This window comes from Melospiza georgiana, chromosome 8, assembly GCF_028018845.1.
Source record: "Melospiza georgiana isolate bMelGeo1 chromosome 8, bMelGeo1.pri, whole genome shotgun sequence".
NCBI classification, from domain to species: Eukaryota; Metazoa; Chordata; class Aves; order Passeriformes; family Passerellidae; genus Melospiza; species Melospiza georgiana.
In genome coordinates, this window is record NC_080437.1 from 11129099 (window position 1) to 11149576 (window position 20478).

The 20478-nt window shown below is 38.5% G+C and overlaps 1 protein-coding gene across 2 annotated transcripts in view; it reads left to right on the top strand.

Moving 5' to 3' along the window:
- Nucleotides 1-20478, top strand: part of PARG (poly(ADP-ribose) glycohydrolase) — a 61544-nt gene that overhangs the window by 255 nt on the left and 40811 nt on the right. Inside the window, exons 2-7 of one of the 2 annotated variants that reach the window (XM_058028936.1) lie at nt 2750-2816; nt 5199-6173; nt 7174-7360; nt 8985-9107; nt 9848-9931; nt 11014-11088. In XM_058028936.1, coding sequence (XP_057884919.1) covers nt 2750-2816; nt 5199-6173; nt 7174-7360; nt 8985-9107; nt 9848-9931; nt 11014-11088 — 1511 coding nt within the window. The remainder of the gene's footprint in view (nt 1-2749; nt 2817-5198; nt 6174-7173; nt 7361-8984; nt 9108-9847; nt 9932-11013; nt 11089-20478) is intronic. The other variant, XM_058028937.1, reaches the window with a different exon arrangement.

Here is a 20478-nt window from a genome sequence, read left to right on the forward strand (position 1 = left end):
GGAGCCCGGGCTGCGCTGAGCCGGCCCAGCCGGGAGCACTGCTCGGCGCCCCCCGCCAGCCCGACCCGCCCGCTGGGGCTGGGCGAGAGCAGCCGGAGGTGACCGGGCCGGAGGCTCCGAGGCTCCGAGTCCCTCTCTGCCGCTCAGGGCGTCTCTGCCGGGCTGCTGCCGGCCCGGGCAGCGCTGGGGCCGCCTGTGCCTCTGCACGGAGCCTCCCCGCAGCTGCCCTTCCTCCTCGGGCTGGAATTGTCTCTGACTCCTCTTCCCGCTGCCAGCGCGTCCCCTGTGTCCCAGCCCCGTGGTGTGATCACTGCCCGTGCTTCCCCTTGCAGGATCTTTGCACCGCTTTTGTGCCTGATTCTTTGCAAGTTTCCACTCATAGTGCAAATCACCGACGAGAGGTGTGAGCCGCTAAAGGTAGCGTGTTCCCCAAGAGAGGGACAGATATTTCCTGCGGGATAAAAGGCGGTCAGCGGGGTTGTGCCAGGCTGTGACACAGGCAGAGCCCAGAGCAGTGACAGGAGCTCACATCAGCCCGTGGCTGCCAGCTTGGAGCGCTGCTGGCCCCATGGGTGCCGTGGCTGCTCCTCCTGCCGCCCAACGGGGCTGCGTAGGCGAAGTTCCCACGTGGCTGTCTTAGTTTTGTTTTCTGTTTGGAGCTAACGCTGTCAAAATACATTTTTAACGCACCTCTTTCAGAAATAGAAAGGAATGCATGGAAAGGGAAAAAGGCTGCAAGCAGATTTGCTGTCATCTGCAGCTGATGAGTTAAACCTCACTAAGCCCTAACTAGCTTTGAGTAGAGGATAGTTTGGAGTTAGAGGTGTACACTCCTACAGAGTAAATGAGAATCTTCTGAAAATGAGGGTGTTTTCCTCAAAGGTAGATTGTAGGGGATGATTTGTTTTATGGGAATGGTTTCAGTTATCTTGAGTAGAAATAAATATGCCATAAACAAAAAAAGCAGCAAAGTCTAATTCTGTTTACTCTGAAAATAAGCATGGGTTGTCTTTTTGTTGCCTCTTGTTCCCATCACCTTACCTGTAGCAAAAAGCCACGCTGGAAGGATGAAAGTGATGTGTGTTATGTTGGTTGGAGGGCCTGTGTGGCTGCTCAGATTTTGAAGTTCAGACTAAAGCCATTTTGTTCTGTTCTGGTGCTGCTGCAGTCATTTCTATTTCTTGTGCTAATGAATAAGTAATTCTTCCTGAGCACAAGTTTACACCTCAAGAGGTAGTCAGCTGCCTTTGAAGAGGTTTATTTGTCCCATGTTTTAACATGTCTCTTCAGGTTTTTGTGTTTGCCGGTTTTTTTTTTTTTTTTTTGGCTTCTTACCTGTAGGCAATTTGGATTAACACTTCAAATGTTAGGAGAGGGTGAAATTTGCTAATCAGAATAACTACTAGATTTAAGTTTAGTGACTCTTTGGAAATAAAAATATTTGCTCTGTTGTTTGTGCCATTACAGAATAACTGAAAATGATTTTAGTGTTTTTTTGGAGATTACTTCTAAAACTTGTGGCATCCTCTGATGAGGGTCTTTGAGAAGCAGCTGTGTAAGAGTGTTCAAGGCCTTGAATGCTGGGGAAAGCGTTTATGAAACAATGTCTCATAAGTAACCTCTGGCCTCAGCCATCTTTGTTACAAGTTACACAACCTCCATTTGCAGGAGGCTGCTGAGACTTCCCATCCTCGGAATCAGAAGAGCCAGGGGTGATTTAGTGGCTTTGAAGTTCTGCAAAACTGTTGTTACAGTGAGGCACTCGAGCTGTTCCTTGCCCAGCTGAAAGCAGCCAGCAAACACCTGGCACAGTCAGCAGTGCCAGGGAGGTGCTTTCTCTTGGCAAGTGGAAAGAGAGGGAATTGTAGCTAAGTTGTCAAATTTGCAGAATATCTTTAAATAACAACAAAACTAAATACCCCTTCTACTAATAAAGACTGTTTTCCAGTTTTGAAAGAATTGCTTTGAATTTTTTCTCCTTATTTTCCTCCAAGTCTCTGCATAATTAATTCACATGTTGCTGTTCTATTGACACCTTGTGTGACCTGCAGCAACACACCGATAAGAACTGAGGTGTTGGTAGTAAATCTGAAGAAATTGTGTCCTTCATTTTGTTGCTGTTTAGGAGAGTAAGTATTGAAAAGCTTTTCAAACGGATGGAGGAGAAAGGAAAAGTCCTTTCCTTTGTCACTTACAGGGTGTGCCATGCTTATATTGAGCCTCATGTTTCACAGTATGCTACATACAAATAAAGTTCTTGGATGGGTCCTCAAAGGTGCCTTGTTGTTTCTTCTTTTTTGATTTTAAGTTATGTTATGTTGCCTCTTCCTTCCAAAATTCAGCAGAAGCTTTTGGGGCTCACTGTGGTGGTGGCTAAAGGTAATGATGGGAGCTAGAAAGTTCAAGTTCCTTTGGTTGTTTTCTTTGAATTCTACACATTCATTGTATGTTTTTAACCTTTTAATAATATTTTAAAAAAAGGTTGGAGGAAAGAAATCCCACCACATACCATGCCCGGAATTTATAAAGAGTATTACAAAAGCTACAGCTGCTGACTGATGTAAATTAAATATTGTATCACATGTAGTTTTAATACTGTTAATGTATGGATGCTCCTATAGCAGAGATGCTAATGAGGGCTTAATTGGAGCTGTTTTTATCTTCACCCAGTACAAGTTATCTTTTTCATATGCAATGATGTTGCAGTTTTATCATGTTTCATGTAGTAACTGTGAACTGTGGTTTTCAGTTTGTAAACAGCAGACAATTACCAGTTGGTTGGAGAATAAAGGACCCAAGACAACGGAGTCCAAAAGGTAAAAAGCACAACATAAACTTGTTCAGAAGGTGTGTTCTCTGAGGGGCCTGGTGGGAGCTGGGAGTGCAGGTTGCCAGTGCAGCTAAATGGAGGCAGCCCCAATTTCTGCTGCTTTCCTTACCTTGGCACATCCTCTTGAGTAATAAGCAAATAGATTCACTACAAACAGCTAACTAGTGCCCCTCCCATCCTCTCTAAACACCCAAGCACAAACTTATTGCTGACATAGATTCCTGAAGCATGTCACTGTTTAGGTGAATAAATACATCTGCTCCTGCAAAGCAAAAAATGGGAACCTGGAGCAGGGAAAGGCAAAGTGGGAGTGTTGCTTCCAGTGGCAGCCTAACAGTTGATCAATTCAGTTGTAATACCAGACTATGTCTTTGATGAAGTGCTGCTTTCATTTTTGTTTGACATGGGGCACTAGGACACAATTGCAGATTTGCACTGATAATCCTGTAACCAACTCACTGTTGTTAATTTAAGACAAAAATCTCTTTTGGTTTGTCTCATTGGACTGCAAGTGTAGTTTAAAACATGTGCAGTTGGTTTGATTACAGCTAAAATTTACAGGTGTTCAAATGTACATTGAAGCTTTTTTTATGGAAGATGTTAAAAATTTTTGCTGCTGAATGATACCAGGTAAAGTTTGATATTTTCAACTAATTTGGTCTGTCAGACGCAGGGATTGCACAGCTGCCTTAAAGTTGTACTCCAAAGAGCTTAACTGTCTGGTGCAGAGGAATATCAGAATTTTTTTTTCTGTAGTTGCAGTTGTAAATGTGTTGATTTAGTTTTCTTTGGTGTTTGCTAATAAATAGAGACCCAAGTCCATAGCAGTGCTAAAAATAGTTGGGAGGACTTGTGATAATGGTTAATACAGAAGTATGCAGGACTAATTGCAGGCATACGGGTTCCACTAAATCAAGGATGTTAAGAGGATTCTTAGGAGGAAATGAATTATTTTAGTTTTTTAAAATTCCCTTTAGAGCATTGCTCTTCTATGCCCTTCTCCATCCCTGCTGACAGATTAGAGCCTTGGCAACTTTAAGAAGCAGGTTCGTTGTGTAAACATTTCATGTGCCTTTCTATTACAGTTAACATCACAATTTTAGTTTAAGTTTTTCTTTGTGTTAGATTTAATTTCTCAAGTTGGCAGTAGATATTGTCCATACCTTTAAAGAGTAATTGAGATGGCAGCAGTATGAACTCTTGTTTTTGTTCATCAAAATTTGCAGGAATAAATGCATACATGGGAAGCTAAATTATGAAATAAAGCACTCAAAAATCCTTTTGTTTTCAAATAATCATCCTGTGGATGCACTTCCAAGCTATTATCTCTCCTTATCCTGAGTGGTCATTTAGAAGAGGATCTGTTACCATTCATGGAGAAAGTTAATGCCTTCAGGAATCTATAGTCTATTAAAATGTCCAGTGGCTGAATTTAGGATGGTGTGGTAATTGTATCTTTTCTTAGTTAGTGTAAAAGGGAAGCTGGGCAGTGGCCAGAGTTCAGCGTGCTCAGTTTGCATTGGGAGTATACAGTAACAATACATTCAGGAGGAAATACTGTTCAGAGTGGTGTGTTCACCAAGAGTAGTCAGGATTTTTTTAATATTCATGTGTCCTCAAAGTAATTTTATTTATCAATACACTGACACATAAATTATGTGACACGTAAAATATATAAATGCAAAATGAATTTCTGACATCTGGTCATACAAAACTAGATTCATTTCCCTGTGTTATCATTAGGAAATATTTCTATCCTGCCCAACATAAAGACAAATCAGGTTATTTTTCTCTTAAAAACCTCCTTTAATTTTTATTATCAGTTTGAAATATATTTTACACTTGAGCTTTTGTATGGAGTTTTTTTTTTTTAAGTCATGGGCTGTTTATAAAAGTGAGGAAGTAATAGGAGACTTTGGACTGCTGCAGCCTATTCTTTGATGAATTTGTAGCTCTGAGGGAATGGCCATAAAATCATTGATTTCCTTGCTCATTGTATTTAATGGATAAAAATAAAAGTTATGGAGGACTTTTTCACAACTTCTAGAGTTTTTTTTTCATCTGGAGAAAATAGGTAAATAATAGCTTCATAATGTTTAGATTTGAAGATAAGGAAATGAATGACTGGAATAGATTCCTGAGATAAGCAGCTGATTGATCATCCTTTGGAGACTTTAAATGGAAATGGATTGCTAGTGAGCTACAGTCCTCAGTGCAGTAAAACCTGTTGCTCCTGGTAGTGTTCACTTACAGAGTAGAATGAATAAAAATCTGTGCTTTCTGTTTGTTTATTATTGTTCTTTAAAAAATATGCTCAGAAATTTCATTTGGAAATAAGACATTGAATTCTCTTACTTCTTTTCCACAGCTTGCACAGCAAAATTAATAACAATACTGAAGCAAATCCTAAGATGACTTCCGTTAAAAAAGAGAACTTTTGTGAGAATGATGTGAAAAAGTTAGAGAATACTTGTCAGCAAAATAATGCAAAAATATCTGTGGAAGTTGGTGCAAAGCAAGTAAATTTGCCTCAGACAGGCAGCATGTGTAGCTGGGAGGCTGAGGAAAAAGATGCAGTCTTAGATACAGATGCTGTGAAGGGGCTGCAGTCTGCAGAGCTCTTTAAAAATGCCAACATTGATCAGCTGCACAAAACTGGCAAGCAGAGGGGCTCTGAAGAAAGCAGTGCCTCTTGGACCCAGAGGAAGGTGTCAGCAGGCCGGGCTTCAAAAGCAGGAAATTCCAAACCTTCAAAAGACATGGAGACAGATGGACAGGTGGCTTCATGCAATCCACAGAAGCTGAAGAGTTGCAATTCTGTCTGTTTAACGGGTGAGCAAGAGGAGGGGGATGTAGTTCCAGAAAGTCCACTTTCAGATGCTGGTTGTGACGCCTGTATATCTGATCTTGGAGGTCCTGAGAAACTGAGCAAATGTCAGAGCAGTTCAGGGGACTCACCTGCTTTTGAGAAAGAAAGTGAACCAGAGTCACCAATGGATGTGGACAATTCTAAAAATAGCTGCCATGGGTCAGAGGCTGATGAAGAAACAAGTCCCTTTCTGGATGAACGAGAGGAGATTAATATGTCAAAACCCATAAACAAATCTTTTAGAATTCAATATGGGGATGCTGAATTGGAGTCAAGGAAATCACGATTTTCTGCCAAGGGCTGTGAAAGCTTTGAGGAAGTAGATAATTCTGTTAAAGAGGACACTCTGCATACAAAGGCACCTGGGATCTCCTCTGTTCCATCATCAGAATGCAAAGGTGCAAAACAGAGTGTGAAGAGAGACTCCAAAATCACTTCTCACTTCATGAGGATACCTAAAGTTGAGGAGAAAAGGTAGTCTTCTCTCTGCCTCTTCATCTGTTTTTTTTTGTGCTTGAAAATTTCCTCCTTGGTGATAGAGTTTCAGAGGCTGTATTGTATAAAGGGTTTTGCAAAATATATATTAAGATACAAAGACAACAGATGTAAGATTGAAATAACTTATTTTTAATGGGGCTGTTTGTGGGAATTTTGAAGGGTATGTTTGTCCAACGCAATTCTTAGAATTCTTATTAGTTTGATCTGACAAAAATAGTGAATCTGTTTTGTTGAACTGTCAATGCTGTGATGCTTTAATTGAAATAGACATGGGAAAATTCATGTGTAGAGATGTTCGGGGTTTTTTGTTGATGTTTTTTGGATTTGGATTTGGGTGGGTTTTCTTGGTTTGTTTTGTTTGGCTCTATTCATAATTTGGGAGAGAAGACTGGTGATTACACTGCAGCAATGGGAACAGGAGCCCTGAGCATGACACGGGACTGACTGCAGCCAGGTGTTGTGGAAAGGAAAAAGGATAATCTCTGCTCCAAAGGCCTTAGATTTGAGTGGGAGCTGAGAAAGTGAATAAGTGTCTAAGGAGTGAGCAGAAACAAAAGGACTCTGTATTTTGGCATAACATGCAATTCTTTGACTTGACTCAAGTCCATCAAGTAGGGCTAGAAAGTCATTTTGCCCATCTTTACTGGGGCATGGTCCATGGATGAACAGACCCTGTTGGGAAGGAACATGGCTCTGAAGAGGAATACCCTGTTTTGCTAACCCACTGCAGTTCTGGGAAGGGTTTTGTCAGCCTCTAGAGAAGAGGGTTTTGGTGGAAATCAACTTGTGTGTCTTGGGGAGGGGAGGGTTGGTCGTGGTGGAAGTTCTCCCCAAATAAAGCTTTGGCTTGAGGCTGCAGCAAAGGCTGGCAAATAAACTGCCTGCCATCGCTGTAACCCTGGGGTGGAAGTTTGTGTATTTTTCTATCAAATTTTTCAGCGGAGATAAAATGTTTCAATGCATTGTATTTTAACAGCAGGAAAGAAAAGTGTGAATTCAAACCCCAGAGGCCCGGAAGGAAGGTTGCTAAATACACACCACCTCCTCTGCCGAGCAACAAGAAATGGTTTGGAACCCCGATTGAGGAGATGAGGAGGATGCCGGCGTGTGGGGCCCGGCTGCCCCACCTGCGGCCCTCGGCCACCCACACCGTCACCGTCAGGGTACTGTCAGGCATGCCTTGCATTGATGCAGCCAAATCCTGCCCCTAGTGTTCAGCCATGCATGCCTTGCATCGCTCCAGCCACACTCCTGCCCCTAGTGTTCAGTAATGCATGCCTTGCATTGCTCCAGCCACTCTCCTGCCCCTAGTGTTCAGTCATGTGAAATGCCACCTGTCTTGCCACTCCTGGGGCAACTGATTTCCTGAAAATTGGCTCTTCTGGTGCATAGAATTAGGATAATGAGATTCAAAAGAAAAGCAGGGTTTTGCTGCCTCTGTCTTGTTAGGGGCAAGTAGTTTTGTTTTGTGGGGGGTTGTGAGTTCTTCCTTGACTGAGTTGTAAAGTTTGAGAATTTAGATATGTCTACAAGTAAATTTGGTACTTCCAAAATTTTCATGCTATGTTTTCATTTTAATGTAATTTGGTTTGGGTTTAAGACATATGAAAGGCTCAAGATAGTCAAGATATGGAAAAGAAAAGGAATGAAACAGAATTTCTTGCTATTTTACCACTGCATTTTAAATAAAATCTGATAAGTTATTCTTTAATCCTTTGGAGTAATATACAATCCAATTATTGTTGAAACAAAACGTGACTAGGGGACTATGAGGTGATGGATAAATCCTGACCAAAAGAAAGGCACATTGCGTTTAAATACTTATTCTGAGAGACTTAATTCTGTTAGAGGGCTAAATAGCAAATTAAGTCTTTAAGAATGTGGTGTTCTTTGTTTTTTTTACTTTTCTGATGTTCTCTGGGGTAAACTTGAGACATTGCTCTAGCAATAGTGATTCCTCATCCCTTTCAGTGTTAGGTTAAAAGTACTATTTCTGCATATAACTGTCATATTCACATTTTCTGAAAAATCCCTTCACCCAGGATTTTTTTCCTGGGAAGCAGAGAAGCCTCAAAGAAAAATGTAAACAAATATTATCTCATTTGCTTCTCCTGTGTTGTGCTCATGTGGATGTGTATAGAGATTGTTTTTACCCACAGGTGATTGTTCCATTGGGTTCTGCTGTGGGTTGTTTTCAGTCCTTGGCCAATCAGGGCCAAGCTGTGTCAGGACTCTGGAGAGAGTCACGACTTTTCATTATTATCTTTTTAGCCTTCTGTAGGTATCCTTTCTGTATTCTTCAGTATAGTTTAGTATAGCATTCTTAATTATAATATAGTATTATAAAATAATAAATTAGCCTTCTGAGAACATGGAGTCAGATTCATCATTCCTCCCTGACATGGGCACCCTGCTAACGCGATATATAACTATGGCTACATTTGGAACTACATTTTGAAAATACTTGGATGAAAATATGTAGATACTTAAATTGATGAATGAGGAAATCTTTAGCTGATGATTGGAGATACAGCAATATAATTGAATATATTGCTTGATTTGAGTGTGTTAAGGTGGCATCCTTTTCAACAAGTGTAATGTAAGATTAACAGGTGGATTTTTTTCTGAGTAGCTATCATGTGGCCAGTTTGTAGCTTTCCCCTTTCCAAAAAGGATGGCTGTAGATGAGAGCTTTTTAAACTGTGTTTTTGCTTAGTTTTTATTTCTTCCACTTAAAAACTTGAAAGTAGAGTCTGATTTTTTTTTCCCTGTCCTTTTGTGTTACAGGTAGATCTTCTGAGGGAAGGAGAGGTACCTAAACCTTTTCCAACTCACTACAAAGATCTGTGGGACAACAAGCATGTTAAAATGCCCTGCTCAGAACAAAATTTATACCCTGTAGAGGATGAGGTAAGATTAAGTATTTACAGTTGTGTGATCAAATAAGTTTGTTTCCACACAGATGAGTTTTCAGTTTACTGCATTTGCTCAATTGTCAGACTGACTATGGAATTAGAAAATCAAGTCTGAAAAACTGGATTTTGGGTCATGATGCTTCAGACAGAGCAGAAGACTTTTTTTTTTCCTGGTAATTATTTTATATAGCCAATGATTTGATGATATATATATTTCTATACTTATATGGAGTTTAAACTTGAACTCCTTATAAATAATATATTTATTTACTTACATATTTATATGTTATCTATTATGTGTGTGTGAAGCAATTTGCAATTTCAACACATGTGAATGAATTTGTAAGCACAGTTTGATTATAATACTCTGTCAAGTATTGCTGATAGTGAGGTGTATCTGTTGTTGTTCTGCTAAAACAATTGCAGAGATTAGCCCTGCATACTTGTTGGTCTGGTATTTCTTGTCAGTGCTTGAGACTTAAACATACCCCTGAAGTACTTCAGACTAGGGTGAATGTAATCAGCAAATGTGTCCTGTAGTAAAAACTCTATAATGATTATTGATACTTGACTCAGAAACAAAGAATTTTTATAGCCTCTATTAAATACACTTAGTCTTTTCACTTACGAATTTTACAAATGACAAATTATAAAAAATTTTACAGATTTTTTATAAATGTGTCTTTATGTTGTGATTAATTTAATTTGACTTTGTTTTGGGCTTTTACTTTAAAGAATGGAGATAGAACGGCTGGAAGTCGATGGGAACTAATCCAAACTGCCTTACTTAACAAATTTACCTGCTCACATGATTTGAAGGTAAGCCTGTCAGTTTGAAATCAAGTCTATCTGCATATAAATACATTCAGGTTGTCTGTGTACTACCAGTGATTCTGTCTTGGTTCTATTTGTTTAATGACTTACAAAAATAAATTATGAAAAATTCTCTGCTGTTCAAGGAATTTCTTAATAATGAGGACTAAGTGTTGTTACCAGTGAATTTATTCAGATTATTTGAATGAATTGCCATGTTTAGGTCTACACAAAACTGTGTTTGTCCAGCAGTATATCCTAGTCTGTGGTAAACATAGCATGAGGGTTTTGAGTAGCCAGATGGTCGGGGATGCACAGGTGAGAGCTGGAAATAGTAACTCCTCGCATCAGTTCACTCCACTGAAATCACAGTTCAAGCTGCTGACAGAAATCTGTAGATTTTGGAGACTAATGGCTCTTGATGACTTTTACAGTTATGTTGGCACAAAGTCTTACAGTAACATGAATACTGATTTGGAGCAGCTTAGAGTTGCTATTATGGTTTTTTTTGGTGAAGAATAATGTAATTTAGGTTATGCCTGAAAGGCAGGGAAGGAGGAGGATGCTATAGATAAACTTTAAATGATCAAATAGACCTTCCCCAGCAATGGAAGAAACTTCCCTTGATGATATTTTATTTGTTCTTTTTCTTGTGACTTTTTTAAGGGTGTTGTTGTTTAAAAGAGTCTATTTAATTTGCTGTGGTTCTGATTTTTTAAGTTCCTAAACTGGTACAACTTCTGCTATATTGCTTTTATACCTTAAATAATTTTTATTGGTACTGTTAAAAAAGCAAGCATGGGATGGGAAACATTTATGTTGTTTGTTGGGAGATATGCCTTGTCTTATTTTGTGTTAGGAGAAAAAACCCCATAGACTGAAGCTTATTCATTGCTAAAGCCAAACCAGAGAGTTCAGTATCAAGGATTTTCTCTATATTAATAGAGCAAATTAAGTGTTCTGGATTTTGGTAGGCTCTGTGGAAGGTTTTAGCCACCAGATGGTGCTGCTCCTTCAAGAAGGAAATTTCCTAAAATGGTTTTTCTTCCATTAATAATTAGCTCTGTTTTGTTGTGCTTCTTCCTTAGGAGGCCATATTGAGGTACAATGTTGCTTATTCCAAGAAATGGGACTTCACAGCTCTTACTGACTTCTGTGAGAAGGTAAAACAAGTTGATTTAAAATAGGAAGAAAAGTAATATGAAAGTGACTGTTTTGCCTATATGTCTCAATGCTTTTAGCATTATTTCCATTTTCAAGAGTAAAAGTTTCCAGTTGTCAGATATCTAAGTGAGCAGCTATTTAGCTGGTAATTTCAGCTGAAACAATAATTATATGTTATAAACTGACTTAATTTTAAATTTTTACATGTAATTTGGTTTCTTCAGTAATGTCTAAGCTTCCTGAGAGTAAGGTGAGAAATGCCCTTTTCCTGGTTTATGGCAACCAGATTTATTAAGAAATCATATTAATATTTCCAGTGTAATTTTTTTTTGTTTTAAAAAGTGTTTTTTTTTTTTTTTTGTAAAACTTTAATGTTTTATTGCAGTGGTGTTTGTATAGACTGTGCTTTGCTGCTATAGCAGGAAAATTTTGCTGTTTGGTGAGGTGGTGAATTTAAACTGTAGAGCCTTTGAAAGACTGGGATGGATTTTATACTTTCAAGTATTAGGTATTAGTACTTTCATGGGAAGGATGGAAAAGGGAGATGAATAGTAGGTCTCAAATGCAAGTTGGGCTAATATTAATGTACATCCTGAATGACACTTAGAAACTATGGTAAATAGGGTAAATTAAAGCATAATGAAAGGTTAAATGAGATGCAGTATTGTTCTCTTGTTGTATTTTTCTTCAGTACTTCTAAAACACACATACTTGTTTTTGTGGGAGGGGCTTGCTAAGATCTATTAAGACTCAGTGGAAACTAGATTTGATTTGAAGTGAATTTTGTTTGTTATGTATGTGAATAGATGTTTGCTGAGGCTGTGTGATCAGAGGAGCTGTTCTGCTCTCTCTGTTGCCTGTCTCCATTACTCTTTCACAGAATGAATTTTCATTTGCATGCAGCACAGTATTATTACTGTTGACAAAAGGCACCTATAAAAATCCCAGTGGTATCATACTTGCAAGCAATGAGAGCTGCTCTGCTCACCCATCTTGCAGATTTAGTGCTCCCCCCTCTCATCTCTGGGGTCCCTGACATGGCTCCATGGTAGGGGCTGTGGGCAGTCAGTGTCTGCTCCTATTGACTCTCCTGCTGAGCAAAATTAACTTGGCCTGTCGGGTAACTCACGTGTTACTGAAGTATGCATACTTAAATTAGAATATTTTAAAGTATGAGTGCTGCTCAGTTAAAAATCTGACTCAGGAACAGAACAGATTTACATCATATTGCTACAAGCACAACTGAGCTTGTCCTGATGTGTCACAGTGTGCATTTGGGATTTTGGAAACTCTGGGTGATTAGATTCAGAGCTCATCAGCCAGAGAGCGTAAGTAATGTCAGCTGTCTCCAGAGGAGGGGGAACAATAGGGAAATAAACTGGGGATCAGGCATCAATCTTTCATGAGGATGAAAAGGAAATTTCTGTATCCTGGGAATGATGATTTATTTGTGTGGTTCTCAGATGAAGGGTGGAGATCTGTTTCATATACAGATTTTCAGCCAAATTAAAAGAGTGTGCAGCAGTATTTTAAATAAGAAACAGTGAAGAGCTTGTGACAGAGTTGCCCCTTGTAGACCACAGAAGCAAAAGCAAGCCCTGGGTTGCTTTGTTGAATATATTGAGTTTATGTGGAGGGGTTAGATTTTGCAGAGAAATGCTTGAATTTTTCCATTATCAAGGGATGTGTGAACTTTCCAAGTTTTGTAAACAAACAAGGCATCTGCTTTCAAAGAATGCTTGCAGTCTAAGTGAGCGGCTCTTGTGTGAAAGTTGACATCCTCTGTGGAAATGACCTAAATATACTGGCTATAGTGAGCTGTAGTGCTTTTGAATTTATTGTATTTATGAGTTAATGATTAAGGGCTTACCACTAGCCTGTGTATTTTCTGGTTTATCCTTTGATTTTGAGGGTACAGAGGAGCTGTTTCAAGTTTGCCCAGCCAAGGTTGAGCAGGTTGGTTAGAAGGAAAGCTGGTCTGAGTAATCAGCTCAAAGGGAGTGGCAGCAGCTCAACAGAAGGAGATGTGGTCACAAATATATCTTAAAAGAAAAAGATTAAAACAGAGTCTGTGATTGTCAGATATGTATTTATATTGTTGGGCACTATTGACTTCCAGTGCCTGCTTAACCAAGGATTTGTAGTGTGATTTAGAAGGGAGCTGTGTCTGTAAATCTAGTGGTGTCTGTTTGGAGGATTATTCAGATATTACTTCAGTAGGTCTGTGTTTGGTTATAAAGTGCCTTTTGTTATTTTATCTTCTGCTTATGGGCACAGCTCATCTTATCTACTAATCTCTTAAATACTGTCATATTGGGGTTCCTATTTTAGGTAGCTCCTTGCAAGTTATACTATCAAAATATGCTTTATTTTTAAACACTACTTTGTAAGATTCAAGTCAATTTCCTTATAATAACAATAATTACCAGTTTATTTGGCTTAGGTTTATTTCCCCTTAGGATGAAAGCACTCTCAGCTTTCTTAACTAATAGGAAATAAATATCATGTATGTGAGCCAAGATTTTTTTCGGAACAACACAGCCTGCAAGTTCTGCAGTTTCGTCAAAGTGTTGCCAGAAGAGGGAGCCCTCACACTTTCCAAAGGATTCTCTTGAATCTCAGTTAATGTGTGGAGTATAATTCCTGTGTGTACAGTGAGGTAAATTGGGATGTTTGGATTCCTTTCTGTTTCTTTTGACAATTTCATAGAACTTGTATATAGAACATAGAACTTGCTCATAGAACAGTGTATGTAAAGATCTTGGTGGCTGTTTACTTCAGACATCTGACTCTTGCTGTTCTCTACAGAATTTCCACAGTGTTGTATTCATTTGCTTTGCCATCTGTCTGTTGATATTGGCATACATGCTTAGAATTTCTTCAAATTATTACTTTGTGGATGAAAATTATTACCTCCAATATTTTTCTTTGTACATGCAAAATTCTGGTCACTTGGAAATCATCCTCACATCTGATTTCCCAGAACTTACCTAGAAGCCAGGAAAGAGTAAGCAACAAGCAGAAAAGGAAATGTGAGGAAACCACTAGGATGGAGCTGTACTGGAACCCACAATGTGTTATAGATGAGCTTTATTTCTGGGAGTGATGATGGCTGGATGTTAATTACATGCTTTTGCTCAATGGTGCCATGCACTGTGGTAGTTTTTATTTTTCTTTCTTCTGGATTTGCCATTCCACTTCCAGGCAAAACCAAGTTCTTTTTCTTTTTCTCAAGTGCATGAAATAACAAGTCTGGTCAGGTCACTCAGGAGTTATGCCTTAGACTAATCTGTGACAACAGCAGCTTGATCTAAAGGGAATAGTAGGGCTCTGTCATTTAAGAGAATTGCATGGTTTGCTGCTTTAGATTGGGTCTCCTTGTGCTGGACATGCTTTGGTTCTATTATATGCTTTAAAGTCTCTTAGAGCTTAAGCATAATTCTTGTCAATGAACTCTTCCTCTTATTGCTTGCCCCTGTCCTGCCCTTTCAGGAACAGAGGAGTGTTAAAATCTGAAAATGGCACAGGGCAAAGATTGAGTTTAGGTAAATTTGTGTGGCATAGGCTGTGATTGTCTCTGAGCTGCTGCAGCTGGTCTGCCAAATGGATCACAGTACCTCTTGCAGGTTCAGTACAGTGGATCCATAACTATATTTTGTTTGTCTGGAGTCTTTGGTCATTTTGGTGGAAAGTTTAGGAAGTGGAGAACATACAGGGAGAGGAGTCAGGAGTGATGCAAAGGTATGTAATAGTTTCCATATGAGAAATGTCTAAATAAGTGAGGATCATTTCACCATATCTTCTTAGTTGAGGGACATAAGTAATGGGTGTAACAGTGCTGTGCAAAAGAAATGTAAGAGAGGGTGAAGAGGAAATGGCTGTCCATTCTTCTAGCACAGCAGTTGAGTGTTCTTAGCAGGTAAAGGTTTCAGCACCAGACAAAAGTACTTACTGAGATACTGAATGCTGTGGAACCCCTTGTCAGGGGAGCTAGAGGATGCTGTGGCCTTACTTCAGGTTTTGAAGGAATTGGGAGAAATTGCTGTTATAAAGATCTCATTGACACCCACAGAGGGCTCTGGGAATTGCTGGTACTGATTACTGCAAATGAGAAAGTGCTGCTGATTACCTGTGCTTCTTGCTGTTATAGACTTTCCCAGGAATCCTTTGCTGCTGTGCTTTCATTCTGCTGTTGTTCTGTTGTACATGGAGCTATTGTCCATTTTACATTCTTATGGCTTGGCTGGATTGAAGCTGAGAGTTGAGACAAGTGGCCTTGTCATGCAGGGTCTGTTGTTGCATAGTGTGCAGTATGAGATGTTGCTGACAGAAAGGTATGGCATCTATACAATAGACTAAGAGGCAAGAATACTAAAGGTCATTGACATTTTAAATGCTTGAATCACTTAAGCCACTTATGCCTTTCAAAATTTGCTTTTCCAGGCTCTCTTTAAACCCTTGGTGCCCACTTGACTCAAGCAGGAATTCTTAGAGGGGATATACTATCAGTATTTTTACAAAGACACTCTCCACTGTGTAATACTCAATTTCCAACTGTTAGATTTGATTCTAGTATAGAGAAAACTGTGTCTGTGTCTGCAGTGCCTGTGTATGGATGCCTTGTGGTCTTTTTGTGTTTTGGGAAAGCTGTTGAAGCCAATCAGTCTATTTAATGGCCAGTAATTGCATATTTGCTGTTGATTCCCATGCAAATTCAGCATCCAGGAAATCCTTTTATATTACAAAAGAAGCTTTATAACTTTTACTTTTAGATTTTTCTATGAGATTAAAAGAAAAATGATAGTGATATCTAAAAAGAACAGTCTCTTCCCTTCTTTATACTTAATTACAGAGAAGAACCTTCAGCATGAGGGAAGAATTTACCAGACTGCTTTCTCTGTCCTCCTCTTTCTCCTTTTCCTTTTCCAGTGTGAGGTCACTGGCTTTAGCCTCCAAACTGACTGTTAGCAATTGGGGTTTTTTGTGGCACAAACCTCAGATTATTCTAAAATCTGATAAAAAGCCATGTAGCAAGTAAAGAAACTCTCATGGCAAACTGAAGGAATATATTGCTATTTTTCTACACCCTTTAAAAATAGTTGTCTTAGAATTAGAGCTGTAATTAGTTTTGATACAAGATTAGAAAAGGAGCTCTATTTCTGACTTTCCACTAAAACTGACATGATGGATGCTACTGCATGCTGAATCCTTTTAGAAGTCCAGAACAGCTGGCCTGGGAGACTTTGTTACCATCTGCTTTTACATGCAAGTCTCTATTTGTGACTTTTGAGAACTTCACTTAATGCCTTTTTAAAATTTTCCATAAATGTAATTTAAAAACACATAAACTAAGTAATAAGATAAATATGTAAAGAAATTGATCTATAAATACATCTCTTTCTATTTTTCACAAATACCACACATCCATATTATATATGTTTTGTTCTTCCAAAAGTCTGGTTTCCTTTCCTTGCAAAATGGAAGTTAACTCTTGTACTAGAAATTGGTTTTTGTTTTCACAAATTCTTGCCATTTTAATTTCAGCCTAGCAGTATTTATATGGGTGTGCTCACACACACTTTCTAAAATACCAGTTTTTGTACTGCAAGTGTTGTGTACAGATTCCAGAATATAAGAGAATATTCTGAAAGTGAAGAGTGATGGAGCTTGTTACAATGAGTCTTCTTGGTCAAGCCTTTGCACTTAAGAATAATTAAAGTAAATAGAAGAACATTAATGTATTTCATTGAGACACCTAGCATATGTGTGTTGCTGATTGTGGTACAAACCTGTAAAACCTGGGATATCTACAGAAAGTGCTTAGTGCAGTTTTTGGCCAAAGTGTAGTTTCTCATTTAAATGTATGCTACTACCTAGCATACTAGCATGTTTGGGCTGGATTTGCTGCTTTCAGAAAATGTCAGATACAAGTAACTGAGTTACAATAGAGCATACTAAATGATAGAGAACTGAGCAAAAAAAAATCAGACATGTAAATATTGGCAGTGTGTCTGCTTCCTCTTGAAGAATTGGTTGCATTTTGAGATAACTGAAAAAAAATAAGAACTCACTTTGAATGAAATCCTCTACTTCAATTGCAGAACTGCAAACAGCCACAGAAACACAAAGTCTTTTGTGGGTGTATAGTCTTATCTTTAATAACCTTAAAATTACCTTGAGAAAGTTTTCAAATTACCTGGGTAATTTTGGAAATTATGGTTCCATTTTTTCTTGTTTTTTCAAACTTTGATCTAATAAAATTACTATAAATCCAACATGTGAAGATGATGCAAATGCAATATAGTATAATTGGATTGTGGTTGAGCTCTAAGATTTTCATTCATTTGAAAAAGACCAAGCACAGAACACTGCTACAGTAAAGTATGTGCATATCTTGGGAAATCTTTATGTTCTAATAGGGTTTCACCCCACTCCTGTCTCCTCATGGGTCTTATGAACCATGACAGTCTTTGCTCCTTGTTTTGTTGTTTGAATGACCTGCTTGAAAAAGTGATTGCTGTAATCAGTGAAACTGGAATAGAAGGAATTTTGAAGTACCAAATTGTTCTGGTGACTGGGTTTTTGATAAATCATTTTTATAATTGTCTGGACAGTACTAACAGAAGGGAGCATTGTATACAGATGTCAGCACTACAAATGTAGGCTTTTAAGCAAGAAACAGAATGTCCCAAGGCTGAAAATAGCCTATCCATTGCTCCTTGTTGGATTTTACTTTAGTCTAGATGTTTTCAAGCAATTTTCATTACATCAGATTACCTTTTAAAAATCTAAACTGGAAAGGTCTTTTGAGTGTGCCATGAAGGGTTTTCTTTTCACAGCAGCAGAAAGGAATTTATTCCCATATTGAACAAAAGGTGAGCTTTTCTGTGGTGGGGGGAATATGCATCTTGTACACATTCAAGACATTAGAAACTAAGCATTGTAGAGGAGAAAGAGCAGGGAATTACAGGCTTATTCTTAGTTTTCTGTACTGTGTTGGCAGTGGTGTTTTGTAAGCACTGTTGCAATGACTGTTGAGTTGGAGTTATCAGGGAAGGGATAGCTGCGCACAGCAGGTGCAGAGATATAATTGTGCTGTGTCCCAGGTGCTTGTGGATACTCAGTGCTTTAATAAAGATCTATGTAAAGATACATTCTGAGTGTCTCTTTCATAGTTTTTCACTATATTCAGAACATTCCTCTTTGAAAAAAAAAAAAAGAAAAAGCCCCTAAAAATCCTAAAATTCTGAGTTTAAAGGCTGCCATCTGATATTTACATTGTTTTTTGTTTTGGGGTCAGAGGACTGTTGAATAGATTTCCTCCACTGGATTATGTGTAAGTCATCGTTTATCTGTGCTCACCTGTGTATCCCAAATCACTAAGAGAAATTTCTTTTTGTTGTGGGAGGGCTTTCCTTAGCTGCTTAGTGCTTTTGGTTTTTTTAAAAAATATTATTTATAATGTATTGAGCCATTAGAATACAAAAGCCCCACAAACAAACCCTGATGGTCAAAGCTTTCAAGAGAAATGCTCACTGAAATGGTGTACATGTAGGTAGGGAAGTGATAAAGAGGCATTGCCATTTTTTAGGATGATTATAAAGTATAAATGAAGTAGATTGTAATTATATTCCTGAGTTTTTTCCTCCTTCCTTTTCATCAGAAAAACTGAATTTGCTTATATGGATTCCTTGGAGATTTTGTTATTGCTACCATGCATTCTTTAAAGAGCAGGTTTACAAAGGTGGCCAAGTGTGTACCCTCAAGACAGTCTGAGGGTTTTATTTGGCCAATAAAATTGTAATTAGTAGATATTTTTCTTTAAATATTGGTCATTTTGAGACTGTGTAATACTGACAGTCAAGCAAAAAATGGTCTATAGATTGGTTAAAATCTGCAGTGGTATAGTTTTGTCTTTACTTGATCCTTTTTTTTCCCCTTCTTCCTGTGCTTGACTTTTTGTTTTGGTTTGTTTTTTTGGCATGTTAAAGAAAATGCAGTTTCCATAAGGGTAACAGCTGTGTTGTCTCATGAAGCTTTTTGTGCCAAAGTTTCAAAAGTAGTTGCAGAATGTATTTCGTATGTGAAGGCTTTCAAATGCTTCTACAGTGTTTTTAAAAAATGTTTTATAAATCATAGCAGTAGTAAATATTTTCCCCCTATTACTGTATTCAGAGAGATAAAAGTTTTGAATTATCTGGAAACAGATCACTTTCACTGGGAACTTGTATCAGGCAGGTGAAAGGAACTTTATCTTCCCCTCATGTTACATTCAGCTCTTCTGTAGAGGCAAGGTCATTGTCCTCTCCACTGCTCTACTTCCCTAGAGTAACTTGAAAGTACTTAGAAAGTGGGATTTGACTTTTCATCCCAGGACTCTGGCACTGCCCTGAAATGGCTGTGATGCTTCTGGCCACGACAGAATCACTGTGCAGCAGCAGAGAGGTAGAAGCTATTGGTGGTCTGAAGGGTAGGGAAAATGACTGAGGGTAGATTTCCAAATCCTGCAAGGATAAACTTGGCTTCTGAAACCATTATAAGACATTGGAAAATAAACACACATTCGTCTCTCAGATTTTAGTTAGAATGTTTAAAAGCTTTGAGAACAAAGCAGCAGTTGTTAAGGATGATACACCTGAGAGATTATTCCAGAGTTGGATTGGCAGAGGACATGAATGAGCCTTTGGGGGGAAGAAAATTAAACATAACCAAATTAACCTCTGCCTTGTAAGCTGTCTTCTTTTTTCCTTTTGAAGTGTCAGTTTGTGGTTTTGATAAATGTCAGGAGCATTCTTGTTCTCAAATAAGATTCTTCTCTGCATAATCCAGTGTTACGGTTTCTTTCTTCTTTCCTCCAAAGATTACTTTGTCCTTCCTTTTGTTTCTAATCAGACAAGCACTCAATAAATGGGGTGGATTTGACAGCTGAGTGTGTTTCCTACTGAATTAGTTTTGTAAGGGAACTGGAAGAGGCAGATGAGAGTATTCTTTCCTGCACTTTTGGAAATTCATTGATGTGATAAAATGGGAACTAGAATGCACACACACCACACCCTCCACCCCACATTTCTTCCATGTTTCAGTCTTGTTTATATGTACAGTATTTGACATTATGATGAGTCTGTTTTGCAGAGGCTTGTGGGTTACTGGGCTGCAGCCTGGTGTCTCTGTCTGGGTGTGAGGACACTGGTAGTTGTTGCACAATGTCTTTAAGTAGAATTGATCTCCTCCTTGTGCAGAAAGAAAGGCTTTGAAGAGAGTACTACATAGTCATGCTTGTTTTGGGAGTTTAATTTAATTAGATTAATTTTTAAAGTCACTCAATGAGAACTGGCATGGGCTTTTTTGTTGTTTGTGTGTTTGTTTGTTCAATTGTTTTTCCCCAGCTG